This window comes from Aythya marila (assembly GCF_965140915.1).
Source record: "Aythya marila genome assembly, chromosome: 4".
Classification (NCBI taxonomy): domain Eukaryota; kingdom Metazoa; phylum Chordata; class Aves; order Anseriformes; family Anatidae; genus Aythya; species Aythya marila.
In genome coordinates, this window is record NC_139045.1 from 11,856,114 (window position 1) to 11,877,716 (window position 21,603).

The following is a 21,603-nucleotide window of genomic DNA, read 5'->3' on the forward strand; positions in this document are numbered from 1 at the left end:
TGCAGCCAGCCCTCTCGCTCAGCTAGGATCGATCATCCCAAATTAATCCAGAGAGGATGCTGCCCTCTTTTGGACCCAGCGTGACCGGCAGAAATTCAGCGAAACCATGAGACGCACAAAACCAGTGATATTTTGGGGTGCAAAAGCCCATGTAGGGAACCTTGAAAAGTGCTGACTTACCCACAGTTGCCCCAAAGGGACATCCCAGGAACTTTTCCTGCTGGGAGCTGGGCTGCCACCACCACCTGCGGGTGTGCCTCTGAGCAGGACCAAGCTCAGGAGCAGTCCCTGACGTGCAGGGAGATGCTTGCTGGGAGGGTAAGCGAGGAGATGAAGGGGCTGGGAAGGTCTCTTGGGCCAGCAGAGGACCACACAGCGTCCTTACCGATTACAACTAGAGTTGCAATTGCATTTTAATGAATGATTTCCATCAACCAGCTCCTGCCCCTGGCCTCCCAGCCCTTCTACCTGCGAGGGCAGAGCGGAGAGCGATGCCTTGGTGGCTCCTGCAGTGCCGTGGCCCCGCCGTGCTGCTGCAGGGTGCTGCCGGAGGGTGCTGCCCCCCCTGTGCTGCCTGGGTGCTGCCCAGCTCTGCTGCCTGCCCCCGGCTCCTCCCTGCCTGCACTTCCTCCTGCTGCCAGCACCTCCCGCAGCACAGCCCCGTGTCGCGGGATAAACCCCACGGGCACGGAGCCCGCGCTGATCTCCTTCCCTCCGGCGAGCGGGAGCTGAATTTGGGCAGCACCCCCCCACACCTCTCCGAGCATGAGGACGCCGAAGGCGATGATCGTGGGCCTGGTGCTGTGCCCCTGCGGGCTCCTGCTGACGCTGGTAGGCACGATGACGCCCAGCTGGAGGCAGGTGAGCCTCGTCCCCGAGCAGCCCTCCGACCTGGTCTTCGAGCAGGGCATCTGGGAGCTGTGCAGCGAGAGGCAGAGCAGCCACCGGCGCCTCTGCGGGCAGGCCGACGAGCTGGGCTACTTCAAGGAGGTGCCCGTGCAGGTGGCCCGAGGGCTGATGCCCAGCTCGCTGGTGCTCACCCTGCTGGGCTTGGTGGTGGCCACCCTGGGGGTGCGCTGCTGGCAGGAGGAGCCCCAGCACCCGGTGGCTGGGGCAGCGGGGCTGGTGCTGCTCCTCTCAGGGCTGCTGAGCCTCCTCCCCGTGTCCTGGTACACCCACGAGCTGTGGGCACTGCCTGCAGTGACCGGCAGCACGCTGGCTGTGGGTTACAGCTTGGTGCTGAGCTACCTGGGGAGCTGCCTGGAGATCCTGGGGGGGCTGGCCCTCACCCTCAGCTTCCACCGCTGCTGCAAGAAGCGCAGGGCCCCCAAATATCCCCCCGGCCCTACGCGGGAGCCCGGGCCACCCTCCACCAGCTACAGCAACCCCTGGGACGTGTTGGAGGACGAGCGAGATGGGCGGCCCTGGAAGAGCACCCTGCCTTGTGACTCTGACCTGTAGCCCCAGCACGGGGAGAGCAGTGGGCACTGCCCTGCCTGGTGCTGGGAAGGGTGCTGGCTGCTGCCTCCCCGGGCTCCGGGGCACCTCAACAAGGACCAAGCCTGAATCCCTGCAGCCTCCTCAAAAGCCTGCCCCGCTCCAGGCTTCGTGACTGTGCCAAAGCTGGGCTTTGTGTGCTCCCGGCCCTGCACCGTGCGGCGTTTCAGGGTGTTCTCCCACGAGCAGGAGGCTGCTTACAACTGCACAGCCTGCAGGGTGGGGGAGAGGGGAGGGGAGCGCCTCCCACACCTCCGCTCAGCTCAGGGCTGTGTAAACATGAAAATAAATGAAGAGGAACAGGTCCGTGCCGTGGGGTAGTTACGGGCTTTCTGCCAGGCAGGCTGGGCTGAGAGCCAGGGGCACGGCCAACCCTGCTCCCCTGAGCTTCACCTGGAGCGGGGAGGGAAGGTCTGCGGGAGGACAGGTGGCTTTTACAGCCGCCTTCCTCAAGGACTCCTCTCCCGTGGTTAAAACGGGCTCAGGAGGAGGTTTCTCCTTCCTCCAAAGCACAGCCACTCTGGGGAAAAATTGCCTAGATTCTGCTTCCCACCGTGAGGCTGGTGCAAGGCAGCAGAACTGGCTGCACTGGTTTGTAAGGGACACCCAAGGGGCCAGGACTGCACCATAAAATCCCACCCACCAGCCTGCGTAACGTAACGGGGCTGAGCTGAACCCAGCCAGCCTGTTCGCAGAGCTCTTTTGGCCATTTTCCCACCCCAACGGAGCCCTGAGCACGCTCTGCTCCCCCAAACACAAAGCACCACGGCACCAGAGCTGCTGCACCATGTTCCTTTATGGAAATATAGGAGCGGGGTGAGGCGGTCCCTTCCCAAGCACGGCTGGCGGCTCCTGCAGAGACAACAGGTTAATGCATCGAGGATGGATCTACACCAGCATCCCTGGGCCCACCCACACCTCGGCACGGGGCTTCTGGCCACAGGAGGAGCGGGACAGCCCCTCCATCAGCTCAGACTCCTGGCATCCCCGCATCCTGCTCCTCTCTCGCCTCAGCTGGGCCTGAGGTGTATCTGGAGGAGCCCCAGGGCAAGCCAGGCTGTCAGGAGGGTTCAGAGCAGGGCCCACTCCGCACGCTGCTCACCTCTTTCCCGTCATAAGCTTCGTTCACAAAGGTGTCGCTTTTGGGGGGAAGCTCTTCCTCCTCCTCGTCCTCTTCCTCGGGGTCGCTTTCACGGTGGTACAGGGTGAGCACACGGGTGGAAGCGGTGCTCGAGGTCCTGCGGAGAGCAAATAAAGCATCTGAGAGCGACAGAGCCCTGCCTTCAAGGTGGAGCAGGATCTCAACATTTGTCACTGTCCTGCTGGGTTCACTGCAGCTTTCCACGTGGCAGAGGGGCGCACCAGACCCTGCTCTGCCCCCGGGCCCCTCTCCAACCCCACGGCTCACCTCCTCCGCCTGTCCTGCCTCCGCATGTAGGCCAGGGCCCCCACGGCAGCGGCGGCCAGCAGCAGGAGCACGGCCACCCCCAGGGCGATGGGTCCTGCCACCGGCTGCACCTCGGCCTCCTCGCAGTAGTCCCCGCGGTAGCCCAGGGCGCAGTGGCAGGTCACCCGCCCGGCCTCGATGGCGCAGTCCCCGCGCAGGTTGCACGTCTCGCTGCTGCAGGGCACGGCCCCCAGCACCTCCTCGGTGTTGGGGGTTACCAGGAAGGGCTCTCGGTGCTCCCCGGGGGCTGCAGGCAGGCTGGGGACGGGCTGCCGAGGTGCAGGGGCGGCTGAGGGCACGGCTGGTTTCTCCTCTTCCGCGTGGGAGATGCCTGAGGGTGCCACCACCGCGGGAACCTGCGTCTTCGGCTCCACAGACGGGCCTGGAGGAGCGAGCACAGAGCCGGGTGAGAGCCCCCTTCCCAGCCAAAGGAGACGCCGAGGTGCCCCGGCAGGGGGTGAGCACTTACAGCCCGATTCATCGGAGCCGTCAGCACAGTCGGGGTGCCCGTCGCAGAGCTGCTCTCCGGAGATGCAGCTCTGGAGGTCAGCACAAGCCCGCAGCGGGGCCGGGCACGGCGGGGCCAGCACGCAGCTCGCCCCGCGCACCAGGCGGTACCCCAGGGCGCAGCGGCACTGCCGCCCCGAGGGGGTGGGCAGGCAGAGCTGGCTGCAGCCCCCGTTGCTCTTCGCACAGCCGTGGGTGCCTGCAGGGACAGCAGGAGTTAGCAGGGCCTCACTCAGTGCCCCGGACACCAGAGGCTGGGGCAGCCCCAGACCCACCTTCTTGTGAGATCTGGCTGTAAATCCTCAAGGCTACCAGCTCCTGCTCCATGGGGAACCACCAGCTCTTGGCCTGCTCCAGACGGCTGTGCCAGACCTTGCTGGAGCCTGGGGACACACAGCGGCTTCAGCACTCCTCCGCCTCCTCCCACAGAGGTGTGGGGCTCCTCCAGCCTGCCCTGTACCCGGTATCCCACAGGGACTGGCAGAGACCCCGAGTCCCGGGGCAGCAGGAGGAGCTGAAGTGCATCCCAGATGGACTCACCATTCGTGGAGGCCGTGGTCCAGAGCAGAAAGCCGTCTCCGATGGCAAAGAGCGAGAGGCCGTGCAGCCCCTCCCGCACCACTCGGAAGTGGGAGCCGTCCAGCTCGATGCTGCCGATCGCACCCCTCTCTGCGGGCACAGACACCATGGCTTAGGGCTGCCCCTTGGGGCTGCACCGAGTCCCCCCCAGCTCCCACAGCACCCTAGGTGGACCCCAAACTCACCCCGGTCTGCCCAGTACAGCCTGGTGCCGGCACCCCCGAAGGCGAGGCCGGCAGGGGACCGGGCTCTCCTCCAGAGCACCCTGCGGCCGCTGCCGTCCATGGCCGCGCACTCCACCACGTTTCCCAGCCCTCGCCTCCCCGTCGCGGTGACGAAGCACATGGTGGAGGCGCGAGGGCACAGGGCCAGCCAGGCGGCCCCCTGCAGCCCCTCGCTGAGCAGCTCCAGGGCCCAGCGCCCACCTGGTGCAGCCACCTGGAGGCTGGCCGGCTGCCCCCCGAGCCAGTAGAGGTTTCCACTCAGCCAGTCCAGGGCCAGGGAGGACACCGAGCCCTCCACGGCCACCGCCCGCTGCCAGGAGAGCCGGCCCGAGTCCTTCAGGCGCAGCAGCCCGATGGAGTCGCCCCCCGCCTCAGCGAAATACAGGCTCTTGTCCTTCACCATGTAGTCGACAGCAGTCAGGCGCCCCACCTTGGCCAGCGGCAGGGCCCGGTGCGGAGGGAGGCCTTGGGATGTGGCTGTTGTGGGCAGATCCTTCAGGTAGACCTAGGGGAAGGAGGCAGCGCTGGGACGGGGACCCCGCTCCCAAAAAAAGCGGCGAGGGGAGCAGCCCCCCGGCCTGGCCCTGCAGGTACCTGCATCACGGCTGCTGGTGATGCGAGGAGGGCGAAGGCTGAGTCGTGGAGGGGCAGGCAGGTGGTCTCATCGGCAGCCAGGGTCAGCCCGGCAGGGCAGCGGCACTGCCCGGAGTGCCGGGCGCTCAGCAGGCACAGGTGGGAGCAGCCACGTGCCGCGCACGGGTTGGGGACCGCCGGGCGCAGGGCTGGGTGCATCACCTGTAGGGCAAGGCAGGCTCAGCCCCACAACCCGAGCGGGGCCTCGCAGCTCAACCAGAGAGCTGGTGACCCCTGAGCACAGGGATCAGCACCCCAAGGACCACGGCTCGCAGTGCCTCCACGCCCTGTGCCTGAGCAGAGCGGGTGCAGCAGGGTTTGGGGTCCGTGGGGTAGGTACCTGGAGGCCGTGGGGCTGCCCGTGCCGCTTGAGCAGCACGGTCCTGTTCTTGCCAGCAGCCTTGTCCACCCGCAGCACCGACCACGTCTTCCTCTCCGACCAGTAGAGCTGCCCCTCGCACACTGCTGCGGCAAAGGGGCTCCGGACCCAGCCCAGCTGCAGCACCTGGAGGAGTAGAGGGGTTTTTAGAACAGCCCCTAGCACCCGACCCAGCCCTGTAGCACCCAGCACGCACCCTCACGTCCGTGCCGTCCAGGCGTGCGGATCCCAGGCTGCTCAGTTTCTCATCCAGCCAGAAGATCCTCGAGGCGGGGAGGTCAAGGGCCAGCGCCGTGGGCCAGCCCAGCCCCTGGGCCAGCAGCACGCGCCGCCGGCTCCCGTCCATGGTGGCCTCCATCAGGCGGGGGAGGCTCCCCACCTCGGACCAGTACAGCACCCTGGTGGGAGGAGGACAGCACAGGGATGCTGTACTGTACCCCTTTCCTTCAGGGATGTGCTAAGAGCTCTGCCTGAGGCAGGGGCAGGTGCCTGGGGTTCCTCTTCCCCAGTCATACAGCACCCAGGTGAGGCCATCCCAACTCGCCCCCACCCCACTGCCTGCTTCTGGAGGGGGAAAACGGGCCAGGACAGGGCTGGCAAGAAGGTCTCCGAGTCCTCCTACCCCAAACTTACCCTGCTAGAGGCTGGAGCACCAGGGAGTGGGGCTGGTCCATGTCTCCATCCAGCACCACGGTGTACTCTGGTTTCCCTCGCCAGGCAGCCCCCAGCCGGGTGGCCAGCACCTGCCCCGCTGCCCCGTCCGTCCAGTACAGGTTCCTCCCGAGCCAGTCCACAGCGATGCAGTCTGACCTCACCCCTGCGACGTGCCCAGGAGTCAGCACCCAGAGGGCAAAATGCTGGGGCAAAAACGCTCCCAGGCTGGGTCTCCAGCACCCCAGGAGCTCAGGCTCCCCTCAGCACCTCTGCGTGCGAGGGGACGCAGCCTGGTGCAGCTGCATCCTAGGGACTGCACAGACACAGGGCAGCCACAGCCTACCTTTCACCAACGTGCCCTTCTTGCCCGAGTCGAGGCCCTGCCAGCTGATGCTCTCCGTGGCCAGGTCCATCCAGAAAACTTTCCTCTCCACCGGGTCATAGTCGAGGGAGAAGACAACGCGCTCCTTGTCGGTGGCCAGCAGCACCTCCTCGCGCCCGCTCCGCAGGCCGTAGGACAGCACCTCTGATTGCACGGCCACCAGCAGCACGGGCTCGGGTCCTGGGGGTGACACAGAGCTCCCTCAGCCCCTGGTGGCCCCACAGCCCCGGGAAACACGGCCATCCCAGGTGACAGAGCCCTCTGGGGCACAGCACGCCCCCCCTGATGCTTGCAGACCCCTGTGCTTACCACCCAGCTTGCAGACGCGGCCGTCAGGCTCCAGCAGGTAGCCAGGGAGGCAGCTGCAGTTGTAGGACCCCGGGGCGTTGAGGCAGGTCTGGCTGCAGGCTCGCTCACCCCACTCGGTGCACTCATCTATGTCCACGCAGGTCAGGCCGTCCTCGGCCAGCCGATAGCCAGGGGCGCAGTAGCATCGCTGTGGGGAAAGAGGTGAGCGTGGGGCTCCTCCCGCAGCCGGGACGGGGCAGCAGAGCAGTGCGAGCCCCCGGGTGAGGGCTGCTGGCACTCACGGGGCCCTGGGGTGAAGGGTGGCAGAGTTGTGAGCAGCGTAGCTGGCAGGGCAGGGAGCAGTTCCCCCCCTCGTCTGAGCCGTTCACGCAGTCCTGCCGCCCGCTGCACACCAGGGAGACGTTGAGGCAGACCCCCAGCCCGCAGGGGTACTCGTGGCTCGGACACGGGGCGGGCTGGCCTGCGGGGACACACAGGGGGAAGCTGCCCTGAGCCTCGCCCACCAGTTCCACGTGCCCAGGGCGAGCTGAGCTGTGCCCGCAGGGTGCCCAGGACGCGTGGCAGCAATGCCCAGAGCTGTGCCAGCAGCCTGCCCTCAGGATATCCTAACGCCGAGGCCACCAGCCCCATGGGGACAACACCCAGCCGGGGCCTGGAGCCACCAGCGGTGCTGGGAGGGGGCTCTGCACACAGGACCCTTCCCCTCAGCGCAGAGCAGGGCCCGCTGCCCGCGGGGGGACACGAAGGGGACACGCAGCGCGTTGCTCACAGCTGGCCTCGTCGCTGCCATCCCTGCAGTCCGCCTCTCCGTCGCACCGCCAGGCGCTGGGGACGCACTCGTGGTCCCGGGAGCAGCCCCACTGCTGGTCACGGCACGGCCCTTCCTCCTGGGGACAGTCCTGCAGGAGCAAGGGACGGGGTGAGCAGTGCCACCAGCCCCCCGGGAATTGGGGCAGGGGGTCCCCAGCTCACTCCCACCTCCTCATCCGTGCCGTCCTCGCAGTCGGCGGCCCCGTCGCAGCGCCAGGCGTGTGGCACGCACTGCCTGCTGCGGGGACACGCCACCTCGCCCTCGCGGCACAGCAGGGGCCGCGGCACCGCGCAGCCCTCCTCGTCCGAGCCATCCCGGCAGTCCCGGTCCCCGTCACAGCGCAGGGACAGGGCCACGCACTGCCCGCTGCGGCAGGGGAACTCGGCTGGGCTGCACTCCTTGGGCGCTGCCGGGGGGAGAGGGGGACGGATGAGAAAGAGGGAACCCAAAGCTCAACCCCAAACCACCCCCGGGGCCGCCCGCCGGGGGTCTCACCGCAGCGCTGCTCGTCGGCGTGGTCCAGGCAGTCGGCGTGGCCGTCGCACAGCCAGCTCTCGGGGACGCAGCGGGTGGCGGCGTCGCAGCGCAGGGCGCAGTCCGGCGTGGGGCTCCAGCAGCCCGCCTCGTCTGAGGCGTCGGGGCACTGCGGCACCCCGTCGCACCGCTCGCCCGCCCCGACGCACGTGGAGCCGCTCACGCAGTGGAAGGCCCCTGGGGAGATGAGGAGCCGTGCCGGGCAGGGTGCCAGCACCCCCCGGTGACTGAAAATGCCCCACCAGCACTCTTGGCACTCAGCCACCCGTCTGCTCAGGGAAAAAGGCTCCTACCTGGGGTGTCGCAGAGCTGGGCACAGCCGTCCTCGTCAGAGCCGTCCGCACAGTCCCTCTCCCCGTCACACACGTACTCCTGCGCCACGCACTCGGTGCCGTCCCGGCAGGGCACGTGTGTGCGAGGGCAGGAGAGGTGGGGGGCGGCGGGGAGGGGGCGTGCAGGGCTGGGTGGGTGCTGCGTGCTCGTGGTTAGCCGTGGGGCAGCGGGCTGGGGTGGCACGGACAGGGTGGTGCTCCTCGTGGTGGTGGTGGTGGTGGAGCTCCTCGTGGTGGGTGACCACACGGAGGGGACCTTGGTTGATGTTGTTTGGGTGGTGGCGGGCGCAGAGGTGGTGGTTGGGGTGGACGTGGTGGTGCTGGCGGTGGTGGTGGTTGGTGCAGGGGTGGTTTTGGCCAGCGTGGACGTGCTGGAGGTGGTTGGCGCTGTGGTGGGAGGTGCAGCGGTGGTCGTCTTGCGTGGCGGAGGTGGTGTGGTGGAGGTGGTGGCCGGGCGTGTCCTCGAGGCAGGGCTCGTGCTCGTCCTCGACGCGGTGGTCACGGGCGGATGGAGCGGCAGGGCAGGCCCTCTGCTCGTTGGCACTGGAACACGAGCCTGGATTTGGGGCTGCCCACGCTCCAGGCACGTCCAGGAGCAGCCCAGATGCCCCCTGCACCCCGGCACTGCCCCTGCTCGGGCCACCCAGCCTCACCAGGCACCCTGCTGGCCCCAGCCCCTCTCACCTGCAGGCAGCTCCAGCTCCACGAAGGCCACCGCTCCCTGCACGCCTTCTGCTGGCACGGCCAGCACGAGGGCCAGCGTCCGCCGGTCCCAGAGCAGCAGAGACGTCTTGTTAACAGACACCAGGTAGGGCTCGAAGGCAGCCACGAGGCCATGGGGCCAGCTGGGCGCCAGGGTGACCGCTTGCCGTTTGGTCAGGCTCAGCGCCCTCAGGCCTGCAGGCAGAGGGGATGTTTTGGACCTGGGGTTTGCCGGGACCCCTTGTGGCCCACCCTGTGCCCCCACAGCCCCCGGTTATGGCAGGGACCCCATGGCTGAGGACAGGAGCCCACCCGTGGGACAAAGCCTGTCCCACGAGCATCTCACTGCCCAGGCAGGGACCTGCTGCATGCAGAGAGCATCACTGGTCGCTCCTGCCTCTACAGCAACCCCCCTCTGCTCCAGATTTCTCCAGCACTCACCCAGGTCTGAGCTCCAGAGCAGGGTGAAGGCCCTGCTGTCCATGGCCACGGGCAGCTCTCCAGGCCAGGTCTCGTTCCAGGCATCCCGTGGGTCACCCCCAGCCAGGCTGAGCTGCTGCAGGGGCTGCCCAGGAGCCAGCCAGTACAGAGCCCCCCGCTGCCAGTCCAAGAAGAGGTGCTGGATGCTGCTGCGGGCGCGGTGCAGGACGCGCGAGGTCATGTTGGGCGCCTGGGTCACCCCGATGTCCCTCCGGTTACACGCCAGCCAGTACAGGCTCCCCGAGCGGACGTCCACGCGGGCAGAGCAGACTTGGCAACAGGCAAGCAAGCAGTTATGGGGCTGCCCCACAGCCCAGCTCCTCCGCCTGGGTCCCCCCCTGTCCCTACAGCCAGGGCACAGTCCCAGCGTGGGCACCAAGGGACTGCTGAGCTCTCTGGCAGAAGAGCCTCACATCTCCGGGAGCTCTGGGGGGCTCCGGCACCCCACGGGGTCTCACCTGGCAGCCTGGTCTCGATGGTTTCTCTCCTCCCGGCGTGCCCCACGAGGCGCAGCAGGGTCCCGCGGTCGTCCGTCCCGTAGAGCACCGACCTCTGCCAGTCCACGTCCTGCAGCTGGAGGGGCTCCCACCACTGCTGCACTCGTCGGCTGCGTGGCCCGGGGCCCACCTGCACCAGGGAGATGGCTTTCCCTGAGGAGTAGGCGATGGACAGCTCTGTGGGGCACAAGGACAGCGTGTCAGCGTGGCTCCAGCGTCACCATCCCCTCCCCAGGGTGCAGACAGCTCCCCGGTTCCCTCCCTGCATGGGGCACAGCACCAGGAAGGGCTCCCCAGGGCCCTCCCCGAAGCGCCCCAAGGCAGGGAGGCAGCCTGCAGCCCTGCTCACCTGCACACTTCCCCGAGGGCAGGAGGTAGAGGCCCTCCGGGCAGGCACACTGGTATCCCTGGGGGTGCACGGGGGACAGGAGGCAGAGGTGGCTGCAGAGACCCGGCGCACAGGCAGCTGTATCCCCTGGGAGCAAAGGGGACACGAGGAGCTCGGGCAGCTGCCACCCCTCGCGCTTCTCCCTGCACCCACGGGCGGGCTGCCCGGCGCAGTACTCACGTGGAGGCTGCTGCAGCACGTGCAGCACCGTGAAGGCTGAGACGGGGGCCCGCAGCAGCACGGCGTGCTCCCGGGGTGAGGCCCTGCTGGCGGACACCAGCTCGGTGCCGTCGGCCCAGAAGAAGCGGCTCTCGAAGACGGCCAGGCCCAGCGGCTCGGCGTGGCTCCGCAGGACGGAGGGGAAGGAGTGGCGCCCGCTGCCATCCACCCGCAGTGTCTCGATGGACTGGGGACGGGGCACAGCCGCCACGTGGCACGCCTCGGCACGGGCACCCCGTGCCACAGGGGCACCCCGTGCCTCAGGGGGAAGCGGGGCCGCCCTTCCCAGCCCCTCCTCGCCACCTCCCAGCTCGTGGCGGGGCTGAGCCCTGCCGCCCCCCGTCCCTACCTCCTTGTACTCGCTGATCCAGTACAGCCTGCCGGCCACGTAGTCCAGGCTCAGCCCCACAGGCTCCTCCATCGACACCACCGTGAGCTCCCGGCGGTTCGAGCCGTCCATGCCGGCTGCAGCGATGACCGTGCGGCCCCTCTGCCCACGGTTCACCCAGTACAGGGACCTGAGGACAGGCACCCAGCTCTTGGTGTGGCCCCAGGGCTGCCCAAAACCCCCTCACACGCTAAAATCACAGCCTCAGCTCCGAGCACTGCCTGGCCGCCTCCTTACCTCGCAGCGGGGTACACCGTCAGCTGTTCTGGGGCCACATCCTTCCCCAGCACCCTGACGTAGCCCCGGCCGTCACCCAGCCCCGCGCAGATGGCCGCGGGGTGGCTGCTGGCCCAGTACAGCTGCCCCGTGAACCAGTCCACGGAGATGCTGTTCACCTCCCCAGCATCTGCAGAGACACAGTGGTTAATGCTCGCAGCCTCGGCTCCTGGCCACACACTCCAGCTTTTCCCTCTCCACTGCAGGAAAGCAGGGCCGGGGTGGCAGGCCAGCTCTCAGCCCCACCACCTTTGTGTCTCCGCACCTGCGTAGAGAAGCCGTGCTCCTTTCCCCGGGTGGTGGGCGCAGAGTTCACCCTCTTCCGTCAGCCAGTAGTAGGTTTCCCGGAGCAGGTCGTACACCAGGGCACGGGGCTCGGTCTCGGTGGAGAGCAGGGGTCGGTACGCCTGGGTCCGCACATCCAGAAGAGCCAGGTCCTCCCCGACGGCCACCAGGAGCTGCGTGGAGTTGTCTGCCGGGACGGTGTCAGCAGGTGGATGGGAATGGGACGAGACTCGGGGCGGGCAAGGCAGCCCAGCACACCCTACCTGCCACCTCGCAGATGGTGCCGTGGCGCAGCGTGTAGCCCTGGAGGCAGGAGCAGCTGAAAGATCCCGGCGTGTTCCTGCACAGCTGGCTGCAGGGGCTGTACTCCAAGGAGCACTCGTCTACATCTGCAGCGACAGCAGCTGCTGGGAGGGAGCCCACGGCACGGCTGCCCGGCTCCCTTCAGGCAGCACCACCAGCCCCTGGCCACAAGGGACTACCCAGACAGCCCCCAAACCCCAAACCCATCGGTGACAGCAGGGACACGACCTGCACGCAGACTTCTCGGGGCCAGGTAGGAGACAGGGGCAGGAGCAGGGCTGAAGTGGGTGCTCCTGCATGAACGCTGGCTCTGGCAAGGCCAAAGTGTGCACACCCCAACCCCTCCTTACCAGCACAGCTCTGCCCGTCGGCCTGCAGCACCCAGCCGGCCCCGCAGGAGCACCGCACGCCCCAGTGGGTGTCAGCACACGTCTCCGCGCAGCCCCCGTTGCGCACAAAGCAGCTCCGCCCTGCAGGGAGGCAGCGGAGGAGTGAAATAATTCGGGGCTGCTTCTCGCAGCTCCCCCGGCCCCACGCCCGCTCACCGCACGTGCTGGGCTCGTCGGTGCCGTCCAGGCAGTCATCCTCATCGTTGCACATCAGGGACTCCAGGATGCACTTCCCCTCGTCGCACCTCACCATGCCGGCCGGGCAGGGGGCTGTGGCACACACAGCTCGTGTCAGGAGGGCAGAGCAATGCCAGGAGGGCACGGGAGGTGCTGTGGATCCCTGACTCGTGGGGAGGTCCCACAAAGTGTCTGCAGGTTCCCACCATCCCAAGGGGAGCTGGGGTCCGGGAAGGCCAAAAAAACTTCACACGTACCACCCCGGGCAGGTCTCAGCCCACCAAGGAGCATCTCGCGTGCCCACTCACCACAGACATCTTCGTCCGAGGAATCGCCGCAGTCGTCGACCCCGTTGCACTTCCACTCGGCCGCGATGCACACCCTGTTCCTGCACTGCCACTGCCCGGGCAGGCAGGGCTGCAGGGGACAGCCCTCCTCGTCCCAGCCGTCCTCGCAGTCCTGGTGCCGGTCGCACAGCTCCCAGTGCGGGATGCAGTGGTGAGTGCCGGGACACTGCAGCTTCTTCGCCCCACACACTGCGGGGATGGAGCCACGCTCACACCTCGCCCTGCGCCCCCCGAGAGACCCTCTCGGCCCTTCTCAGCCCTCTGGGGCCCACCTACCGCAGTCCTGCTCGTCGGAGCCATCCGGGCAGTCGGCAGCGCCGTCGCACCGCCAGCTGCTGGAAACGCAGCGGCCGTCATCACACTGCCACGCGTGGGGGTCCCCGCCACAGGGAGCATCTGCGGGGACAGCACACGGTCAGTGGGGACAGCACACGGTCAGTGGGATCTCCCACAGCTCTGGGAACAACCACCATGGTCCCCTCTGCCCCGGCATCCTCCGAGGAGGAGGCTCCAGGACGCATCCCCATGCCCTGAGGGGCTGCCCAGCGCAGGATGTGCCCCCCAAACCCCCCCCCTCCCCCCAAAAAAAACCCCACCACCCTCACTCACCACACATCTCGTCCGTCCCGTTGGGACACTGCCTCTCTCCATCGCACAGCCAGGGCACGGGGCCGCAGCCAGCCCCGCAGGCTGCCTGCCGGGTGGCAGCGCACGGGGGGCCGCCGGGGGCTGCGGGAGGAAGGCGAGGGGGGCGCTCAGCCCTGCGCCATCCCCCCCCTTCCCCACCTCGTCCCGGGATGGGGACCCCCAACCCCAACCCCAATCGCCCCCTCCCTCCCTCCAGCCCCATCTCACGGGCTCGGCGGGCCCCGGGGGGCGGCAGGAGGGCGGCGAGGATGAGGATGAGGAGGAGGCGGAGCGGCGGGGGGCGGCCCATGGTGGGGGGCTCCGGGGGCTCCGGGCCGGCGGGGGCAGCGCGACGGCCCCGCGGCGGCCGCAGCCGCCTTTATGGAGGGGCCCGGCCGCGGGGGGGGCCGGGGAAAAACCTTGAGAGCCGGGGCGCAGACCCAAAACACGGGCTGCCGCTGGCCCTTCGGCCTTGGGAGGACGGGTGTGCAGCACAACAAGGAGCGAGGAGGGGGGGAACAGCCCCCCCGGTGGGATAAGGCACCTGCGGCAGCCTGGGAAAGCGCTCGCCGCCGCCCCGAGCGCAGCGCAGGGCGCAGGGATCGCTCCTGGATCGCCTCCGTGAAGCTGGGCAACAGGCAGCTGCCGGCACAGGACAGGCTCTGGGGTGGGCATCTCGGCTGGATGCTCGTCACCGTTTGGTGATGGGGCATCCTGGGCATCGTGCGGCACAGGGGAGGTGCCCAAAACGCAGGCAGAGACACCCTTTGTGCCAGGGTGCGGTGCTCCGAGCGTGCCAGGCACTCACAGCACCTCCGAGGGAACAGGGGTGTGCAGGTCTCAGGAGCAGGGAGCTGGGTGAGGAGCATCCCCAAAGCAGGGGCTTGAGATGAGGGAGCAGAGCGAACGCCCCACTCTTCAGCTTGCAAAGTGAAAATTATTTCAAACCATATCCCCCTCTTTTGTTTCCTTCCCTCATCTGCACAAGCTGTGATCGGGAAGACCCACAGAAGAAGAGATTAATACGTGGCACATACATTGCCTGCCAGTTTCTGACAACAGAAGTAGTCATTTTGGTCACATAGAAAAAATCCTGTGGGAGGGGGCTGTAAGTTTTTTCACCTTTTCCATCTATCAACTTCCATAACTCAAAATGTATCTTTTATTTTCCTTGGCTGTGTCGCAGCTGATTGCAATCACAAGATGCCCTTTCTTCCATTTTAAGCTGTGGCCTGATGACACTGGTATAACAGCCTTTCTTCAGCGTTGCCCCTCGCAGCATTCCCAGATGGAGATCTTCGCACTGAATTTCAATGGAGGTTAGTGCCTCAGCAAGGAAACCCCATCCCTTTATCATTTAAGCTCTCAGCGTGCTGTTCTCCATGCCTGCATCACCTTTTTTCAAGTTACCCACATCTATGTGGGTCAGCCACGGCACACAAACAGCCTACTGGCTCAGTTTTTCTTTTTTTTTTTTTTTCCCCAAATGAAAGTTTTGAGAAAAGTATTGCAGCAATTCATCTCCCCGTTTTTTGCATCCGATCATTTGACTGATTGAAATAGAAGCTGAAAATACATGCAATCTCTCTGACATTTCCCCATCCAGAGAGCATGCAGCCCAGAAAGCTGGATGAGGCAGAAATAACCAGAGAGCTGCATTTTTTATTTTATTTTTAAACACCTCTCACCCTAGGCAGTTTTCTTATCAGGGACCGGCATGTTCCACTTCTGTGCTTTCCCAATTTCTCCCTACTTCTACACTGACCACAACCCTGACACCTGCAGGGCTGTGCCCAGAGGGATAGGAAACGACTGGAGACCTTGTCCTTCAGTTGTCATTTTCCTGCTTTGGTCCTTAGCAGGCACTGCCTCTCTCTGTTTTGAGAAAGGATCCCAGCACCAGCCCCAAAGCAAACAGCAGCAAAACCATTTTTAACGAGCAGGTGAATTGCCTGAATACAGACACTGAGATATTTTTTAACCTCCTCAGTGATTTTGCAAGAATAAACCCAGAAAGCACTGTTTGGTGCCCAACGGACCTAAAAATATTTACTTATTTTCTAAGAACTCCAAGCCTGGGAGCGCATCTCTCCCACATTTCTGCTGTCCTGCTCTTCCCAGGCCCTGTGAAAATTATCTGTGAGGTGTGGAGCTGGTGAGAAAGGAATCGGGACCTATACTTCGAGATGCTGCAGCCCCTTGAACATCTCCAGGGCTTTATTCACCCTTTGGGATCCTCCTGTGAAGCCTTCTCCACGCGGCCACTGGGGAGCAGCAGAAGGCTGCAGGATGGCCCCGTCTTGTCAAGCTGCTCCTCCCCGGCTCTGCGAGTGAGCTGTGAGACCCAGGGAGGATGGAGAAGTGAGCCACAGCCCAGGCCATGCCTTGCAGCCTCCCCACAGCTCACCTCGCAGCTCCACAGGCTGTAGCCAAGCCCTGCTCAAAGCCTCCTTGCTGAGGAGGTGGGACAAGGCGACTTGGCTAGGAGTCCAGGCAAAGGTTTGGCTTAGGATAGGACGATGGGGAAAGTCTTCTGGCCCTGATAGCTCTGACTCACTATGGGGACATTGTTCTTGCCCTTCCTTTTCAGTTTTTGGAGTCCTTTCACCTCAGAAGAGGGAAGAAAAATCATTGCCAGCTCACGCCTACAGGGCAGAAATATCTCCCCAGCATCGCAGGCATGAAGGTTTCTCTGTTGGACATTTGGACCTGCTTACACACACATATAGGTGTGTCCATATGGAGGTTCACACGCCTGCACGGGCGATGAAGGATTGTTTCCAGGTCTCTGACACCTTGCTCCACTGAGGTGTCTCCTGCCAGGTGTGCCCATGAGATTGGTTTCAGTTTACCCTGGACATGATATTGCAAGCTACGTGCAGCAGGGCTCCCTTTCCACGTTACAGCCAAGAGCATGGGTAGATGGACAGCCTACCATGAGCAGCTGAGAGCCCCTGGTGCAGATCATGGGATCATGAGGTTGGAAGATTTCCGTGATCCTCACCTCTCCATCCCTCAGCTGAGGCCATGATTTAACCAAGGAGAAAGCTAAAAAATGCGAGTTCTTTCTCTTCCCGAAGCAGTGAATTCAGCACTGCCCCAGCATCACCAACACCCACCCACTAGCATCATATCACTGCTTTTAGCTGCTTAATAAGGCACGCCAGGAAAAATAAGTGTTATTTCCTCTCCAGATACACATAATTTCAGAAGAAAAGTCTGATTCATAGTTACTTGGAAAATTGGCTTTAAGCTGCTCGTAAGAACAGCTCCTCCCTACCCAGCTTTGGGCAGATTTCTCTTTTTCTTTTCTTTTCCTTTTTTTTTAAAAAGAAGAGAATTTGGCTGATTTTGAATGGTATTCACTCTTCTCTACATATTTAAGGCTGCATTGGGTGCCCTGCAGTAGGACATCCTCCTTGCCTCAGTACATTTACTGTCCTAGCATGACCGATGCATGCCCTGCTTGTCTGCTCTCGGTGCTTGCATTAAAATTTTACTTACTTTGATTGTGCCAGGCCTGGGCCCCCAGTGCAGCACACCATGAGGGCACCCACATGGGGAGCAGCAGCAGCCTTTCCCTCTGCCAACCCTTCCAGGGCCACCTCTTTCATCGCTCCAGGCAATAATGATGACTGCAGGGAGACAAAGAAGGCTATAAAAGAGGCCAATCTGCCCTCCTCTCAGACTATCACAGCAGATTTAATTTATGGCTAGTGAACAATAAAGCATTATAATCCTGGGACAACCTGTGCTCCGCGCATCACCTCCCTTTCTTTTTTTCCTCAAGGAAGTTTCAACAAAATTAAGGCAAAAGGACGCAAAGAAGCAGAAACGATGCTTAAGGAAGAGAGGGAACTGGGAAAACATGCTGTGTTCCCTGAAACCTCACCCAGGCTCCGCTGATCAGCATTTGTTGAAGCAGACAAGGTGTCTCCATTTAATAGCCCTTGCTGGCTTGTTCTTCAAGGTTTCCCTTTTTGAACTTCTGTAAGCCTCGCTATACCACAGAAGGGACTTCCTCCTCTCAGCTCTGTACTGCAAGAAGGAACCAATTCCCCCAGCTCCCTTTTAATAGGCCACTCAAGAGCTTCACCTGGCGAAAACGCAGTTCCTCTTTGCCTGCTCACAGCTGTACCTCGCCTGCTCTCACAACACCTAGGTTGTTCCTCACGTAGCAAAGCATCTCAGGCCTCGTTTGTTTCAGAAATGGAAGGGGTTAATCCCTCCCTTGGCGTGCTGCGAGCTGCAGCCAGCTGCCCGTGAAATGGCATCCCTGCTCCCGTGGAGTTCATGTGTCCACGAGCTCCTGATAAGCTCTGCTGGGCTGCGTGTGGCTACCCCTTGTTCCTCAGGCAGGAGGGGAGCTTTGCGAGCTGCCGTGTATTTTCAGGCTAATTCTCCTCCAAAAGCTCTCCAGAGGTGGCTAACACCGAGCTAACCAACCATGTCAGCTCAAACCTTGGCCACACGGAGAGAGAGAGGAAGATCCTGCTTAGGGCTGAACCATGGCAGCTCTTCTGTTGCCTTGCAGGGTGCTGCTCCTCTCACTGTGCACCCCGAATGGCAAGCCCTGGGCACCCAGCCCACTTTGAAAGACCTTTTCCCAAGCACGTGTTTTGCTTGGGGGGGGGGGTGTTTGTCACCTTCCCCCGTCCTGCTAGGTCTTCTGACCACAAGATTAAGGGATGAAATGCAGGAGGATGGGGTCATCCCCTTGCAGGCTGGCCTCACCATGCGGTCCCTGCCTCCAACGCCGATCACCTCCAGATAACGCAGCAGCTGCTCCTCCTCGCAGATATCAAGGAGGTGGGCAACTGGAAAAAGAAGGGCACCAGCACAGCCAGCTACAGCTGTTTGCTGTTGCAGGGCCCACGTTTTACAATGGGCTTTGATATCTGTCGTATTTAGTCTCCCCTAACGCGTGTCTATTTGCCTCGAGCCTGGAACCGGGCAGAGAAATCCCCACACTCAGGCAAAGGGGAGAAGTCCCAGGGGACGGGGTTGAAATAGCCCTGAAATAACACTGCCTACGTCCTCCTGATTGCAGAAGTCCCACGCATTTCGCCTTCATTTCATGACTCATGGGGGCTCTGCTCTCTGCCAGATGGAGCTGCACCGCGCCCTTCTCTGTGCTGACCGGGCTTTTACCTCCGTGCAAAATACTGCTGCGGCCACATGGCCCCAGAACGGGCATCGGGGAGATGGAGCTGCATCCAGAACATCTTGCTTAATCCCACGGATTCCAGTCCCTGCAGAAATAGAAACAATCACCTTCTCCCAGAGGAGCCTGCTGTATCGAGTTTCCAGTGCTCAGAGTAACCAAGATAAATCAGTATCATCGTTGTGGCTGGTAGATTAAATGCTCTCTTCCTTTTAATGTTAAAAAAATGAGTTTGTTTTTTCTTTTTTGGGTGTGTTTTGAGGGGTAGGGGAGTCTATCTTTATGACATATTGCACCCACTTAATTTTTTGCATTGACGACACGCGAAGTGCACTTGAAGCCAAAAAAAAACGGAGTGTGTTGGGCGTGCATGGCAGAGGGAGGCTCGCCCAGCTAACCGAGCAGCCCGCATTATTTAAAACAGTCTTAAGCTTCCCGCAAGCCCTGCAGCTGGCATGTCATCTCTGCAGCAGCATCTGGGGCGGCGCTGCCACGGCAAACTCACTGGGGCGAGACTGGGAGACGAGCAGAGGATAGATAGAGCCCTGTAACTGCGGGTCCGACACCGCCTCCTTTCAATATAACAAGTATTCAAATGCCAAAGACGGCTCTGGAGGCCGGTCTACCTTCTCCAGGCAGGGTTTCCATTTTCAGCGTGTGCTCTTGCTTTCATTTCACAGCCGGGATTTTGATCAACTGGAAATGAATACATGCAGAAAGCTGCCTGTGTGCTCACTGCTGCTTGCTTTATCTCGTCTGGGTGGTTGCTGGTGAGAGGCGCCTCCAGCTCTGCCTGGAAAACCCAAGGGAAGGTTTTTAGATCTCTGCAGCTTGCCCTGTCTTTTCAAGCAGGGTGCCTGGAGGCTGCCAAGGCCCTGATTTTTAAGGTGTGCAAGTGTCTCGGAGACAGGGAGTCTCCTCGGAAGTGCCCAGGGTGCTGGTGTCCACCCCCCGGGGTACAGTCCCCACTGGGGATGGGATCAGTCTCTTCATTTCCCCATCGAGGCAACGTGGGGCAGCCACAGTGTGCCATCCAGCATGAGCCTTTTTTTTTCTGGGAAACAAAGACATGACAGAGTCAGGACCATGACTCTCAGCTCTTCCTAAGGGTGGAGCAGAAGCTGATCCACATATCTAATGTAGGCCGGGATGCAGATTGCCTTATTCTCGGGGAAAACTTGCATATTTAACCTGGCATCGCAGCCCTAACTCCAATTAAAGCTGTCCCAGGCCCTTCGGGGAGATAAGAAGGGCTGTAGGGGATGAAAAGCAATTGGGCCAAGCTCGAGGACTGTGAAACTTCTTCCCTCGTTAACAGCCCATGCTGACAGCCCGCCAGGCTGTGTGCTCGCTCAGAGATAGCCCTGGGGTTACGCGCTCAGGAGCCGGGGCTGTCTGAGCCTGCCAGCCTGGGTGCAGAGCCCCAGGCCCAGCCAGCCTCCGGGGCAGAGCACGAGGCCCAGGAGGCCAGAGGCTGGCAGCTCTCACAGCGTGTTGCCTGCAGGTGACAGGACCCCACAGCCGCCCTCCTGCCCCTCCAGGCAGTAAGGTCAGGGGATGCTCCAGTCCAGGCCCCGCTGAGCCCTGTAACTTGTGCCAAGTACCCCAGGGGAGCTCCAAACCCATCGCGTTCCTGCCACCAGGCAAAGCAGGGAGACTCTTGAATTTACAGGAAGGGAAATATGGGCTCCCACTGCCACCCTGCAGGCCTGCCTGGAGGAGAAGGCTGTGTTAGACTAAACTCTGCTCCAAGGAGGTCCCAAAGATGCACAGAGGCACTTGGCTGCCCGAGGCAGGTGAGCAGCGACCTCCCAGGGAGGCCAGGCGCCAGGGAGCCACGCTGCTTGCCCGAGGCCTGCTCCGAAAGCTGTGTGCTCCCTGCAGCTGTTTGAAGCCTGGAGTGAAAACTGAGCTCGTTGGACATCAGCCCTGTCTGCTCCAAATAACACCTCTCAGCAACGCAGGGGACTTCGCAGCGATGCTGGCCACAGCTTCTCAGGTAGCTGAGAAGGGCACGGGGAGAGCTGTGCCCTGCCACAGGGCCTGGGGCATCTCCGCGGGAGGCTGGGGAGAGCTGCAGATTTTCTGGGATCCTACCTCTGTGGCCAAACTCGGTGGCTTCTTGGCTGACCCTCTGACAGGAATGCAAGCCTGGACAGTACTGCAAGCCCAGAGCACATGCTGCGGAGTTCAGAGGGATGCCTGGCACTCTAGGAAGCAGCGTGAAAGCCTGGGGGCTGCACGGGAGAGCGGCCTCCCTCCTCTTGCAGCTCGGTGCAGGGCAGGCGAAGGACAGCCTCCCCGGCACGCTGGAGACATGCTGTGTGTCACTCGCCCCCTGCAAACCTTCTCGGGGCCGAAACGTGACACCGAGTGCGTGGGGCAGGTGTCACCTCCTTGCATACCAAGCCCCACTGCTCCATCCCATGTGTCCATATGAGGCATTCCCCAGCTGCTCTTACCACTATTTCAGGACCACTTGAATTCCCGGCTCTTATCAGGCTTTCTCTAGATACTCAAGCCCCCAAGTTCAGATGCCACCGGTCACATCTGGGCTGGTCCCTGCCCTTGCTCTGAGCGCCCTGCACAGAAGCTGGGGCGCCAGCATTGGCAGCTTTTGGAGGATTCACTCATTTTTATTTTATTTTTTTTTTGCTCAGAGGAGCGCAGAAACCACAGGCTCTCAGTCTGCTACATTTAATGGCCTTGTGTACTGTCACGCAGAGATTCTTCTCACCTGCACAGGCACCTTTGGGTTTTTTAATGAGTGGGTCTCAGCTCATGGCCGTGCCTACCTGTCCCTGCAGGCGGTTTCAATCCATGTACAAACCCCCGGAGCACTCCCCCATGGGAACCCTGGGGCTGGGAGGAGGAATTGGGCAATGCTGCTCTTCTCTCTGCAGCTGTTCAGTAAGATTTCACCTTCTGTCAAGTTTTCCAGGGAGAAATTCCAACATATTTGTGCCATCGAGCAAACATTTTTCTGAGTCCTCAAGCTCAAACGTGCTCCATCTTCCCCTGCATCTGGTAGGGAGCCATGGCAGATGTCTGAGGAGAAGAGCTGGACAAGCCT

General features: G+C 62.8%; 1 protein-coding gene across 1 annotated transcript; it reads left to right on the forward strand.

Annotated features, from left to right (window-relative positions):
• The first annotated feature begins 688 nt into the window (after nucleotides 1-688).
• Nucleotides 689-1,764, forward strand: CLDN23 (claudin 23). The gene has a single exon (XM_082759305.1). The coding sequence runs from the start codon at nucleotides 766-768 to the stop codon at nucleotides 1,459-1,461; it is 696 nt and encodes a 231-aa protein (XP_082615431.1). The 5' UTR covers nucleotides 689-765; the 3' UTR covers nucleotides 1,462-1,764.
• Nucleotides 1,765-21,603: the final 19,839 nt, after the last annotated feature.

What these genes read in the sequence shown, in the direction of transcription:
- CLDN23 (XM_082759305.1), top strand. Translation starts at nt 766, where the DNA reads ATGAGGACGCCGAAGGCGATGATCGTGGGCCTGGTGCTGTGCCCCTGC.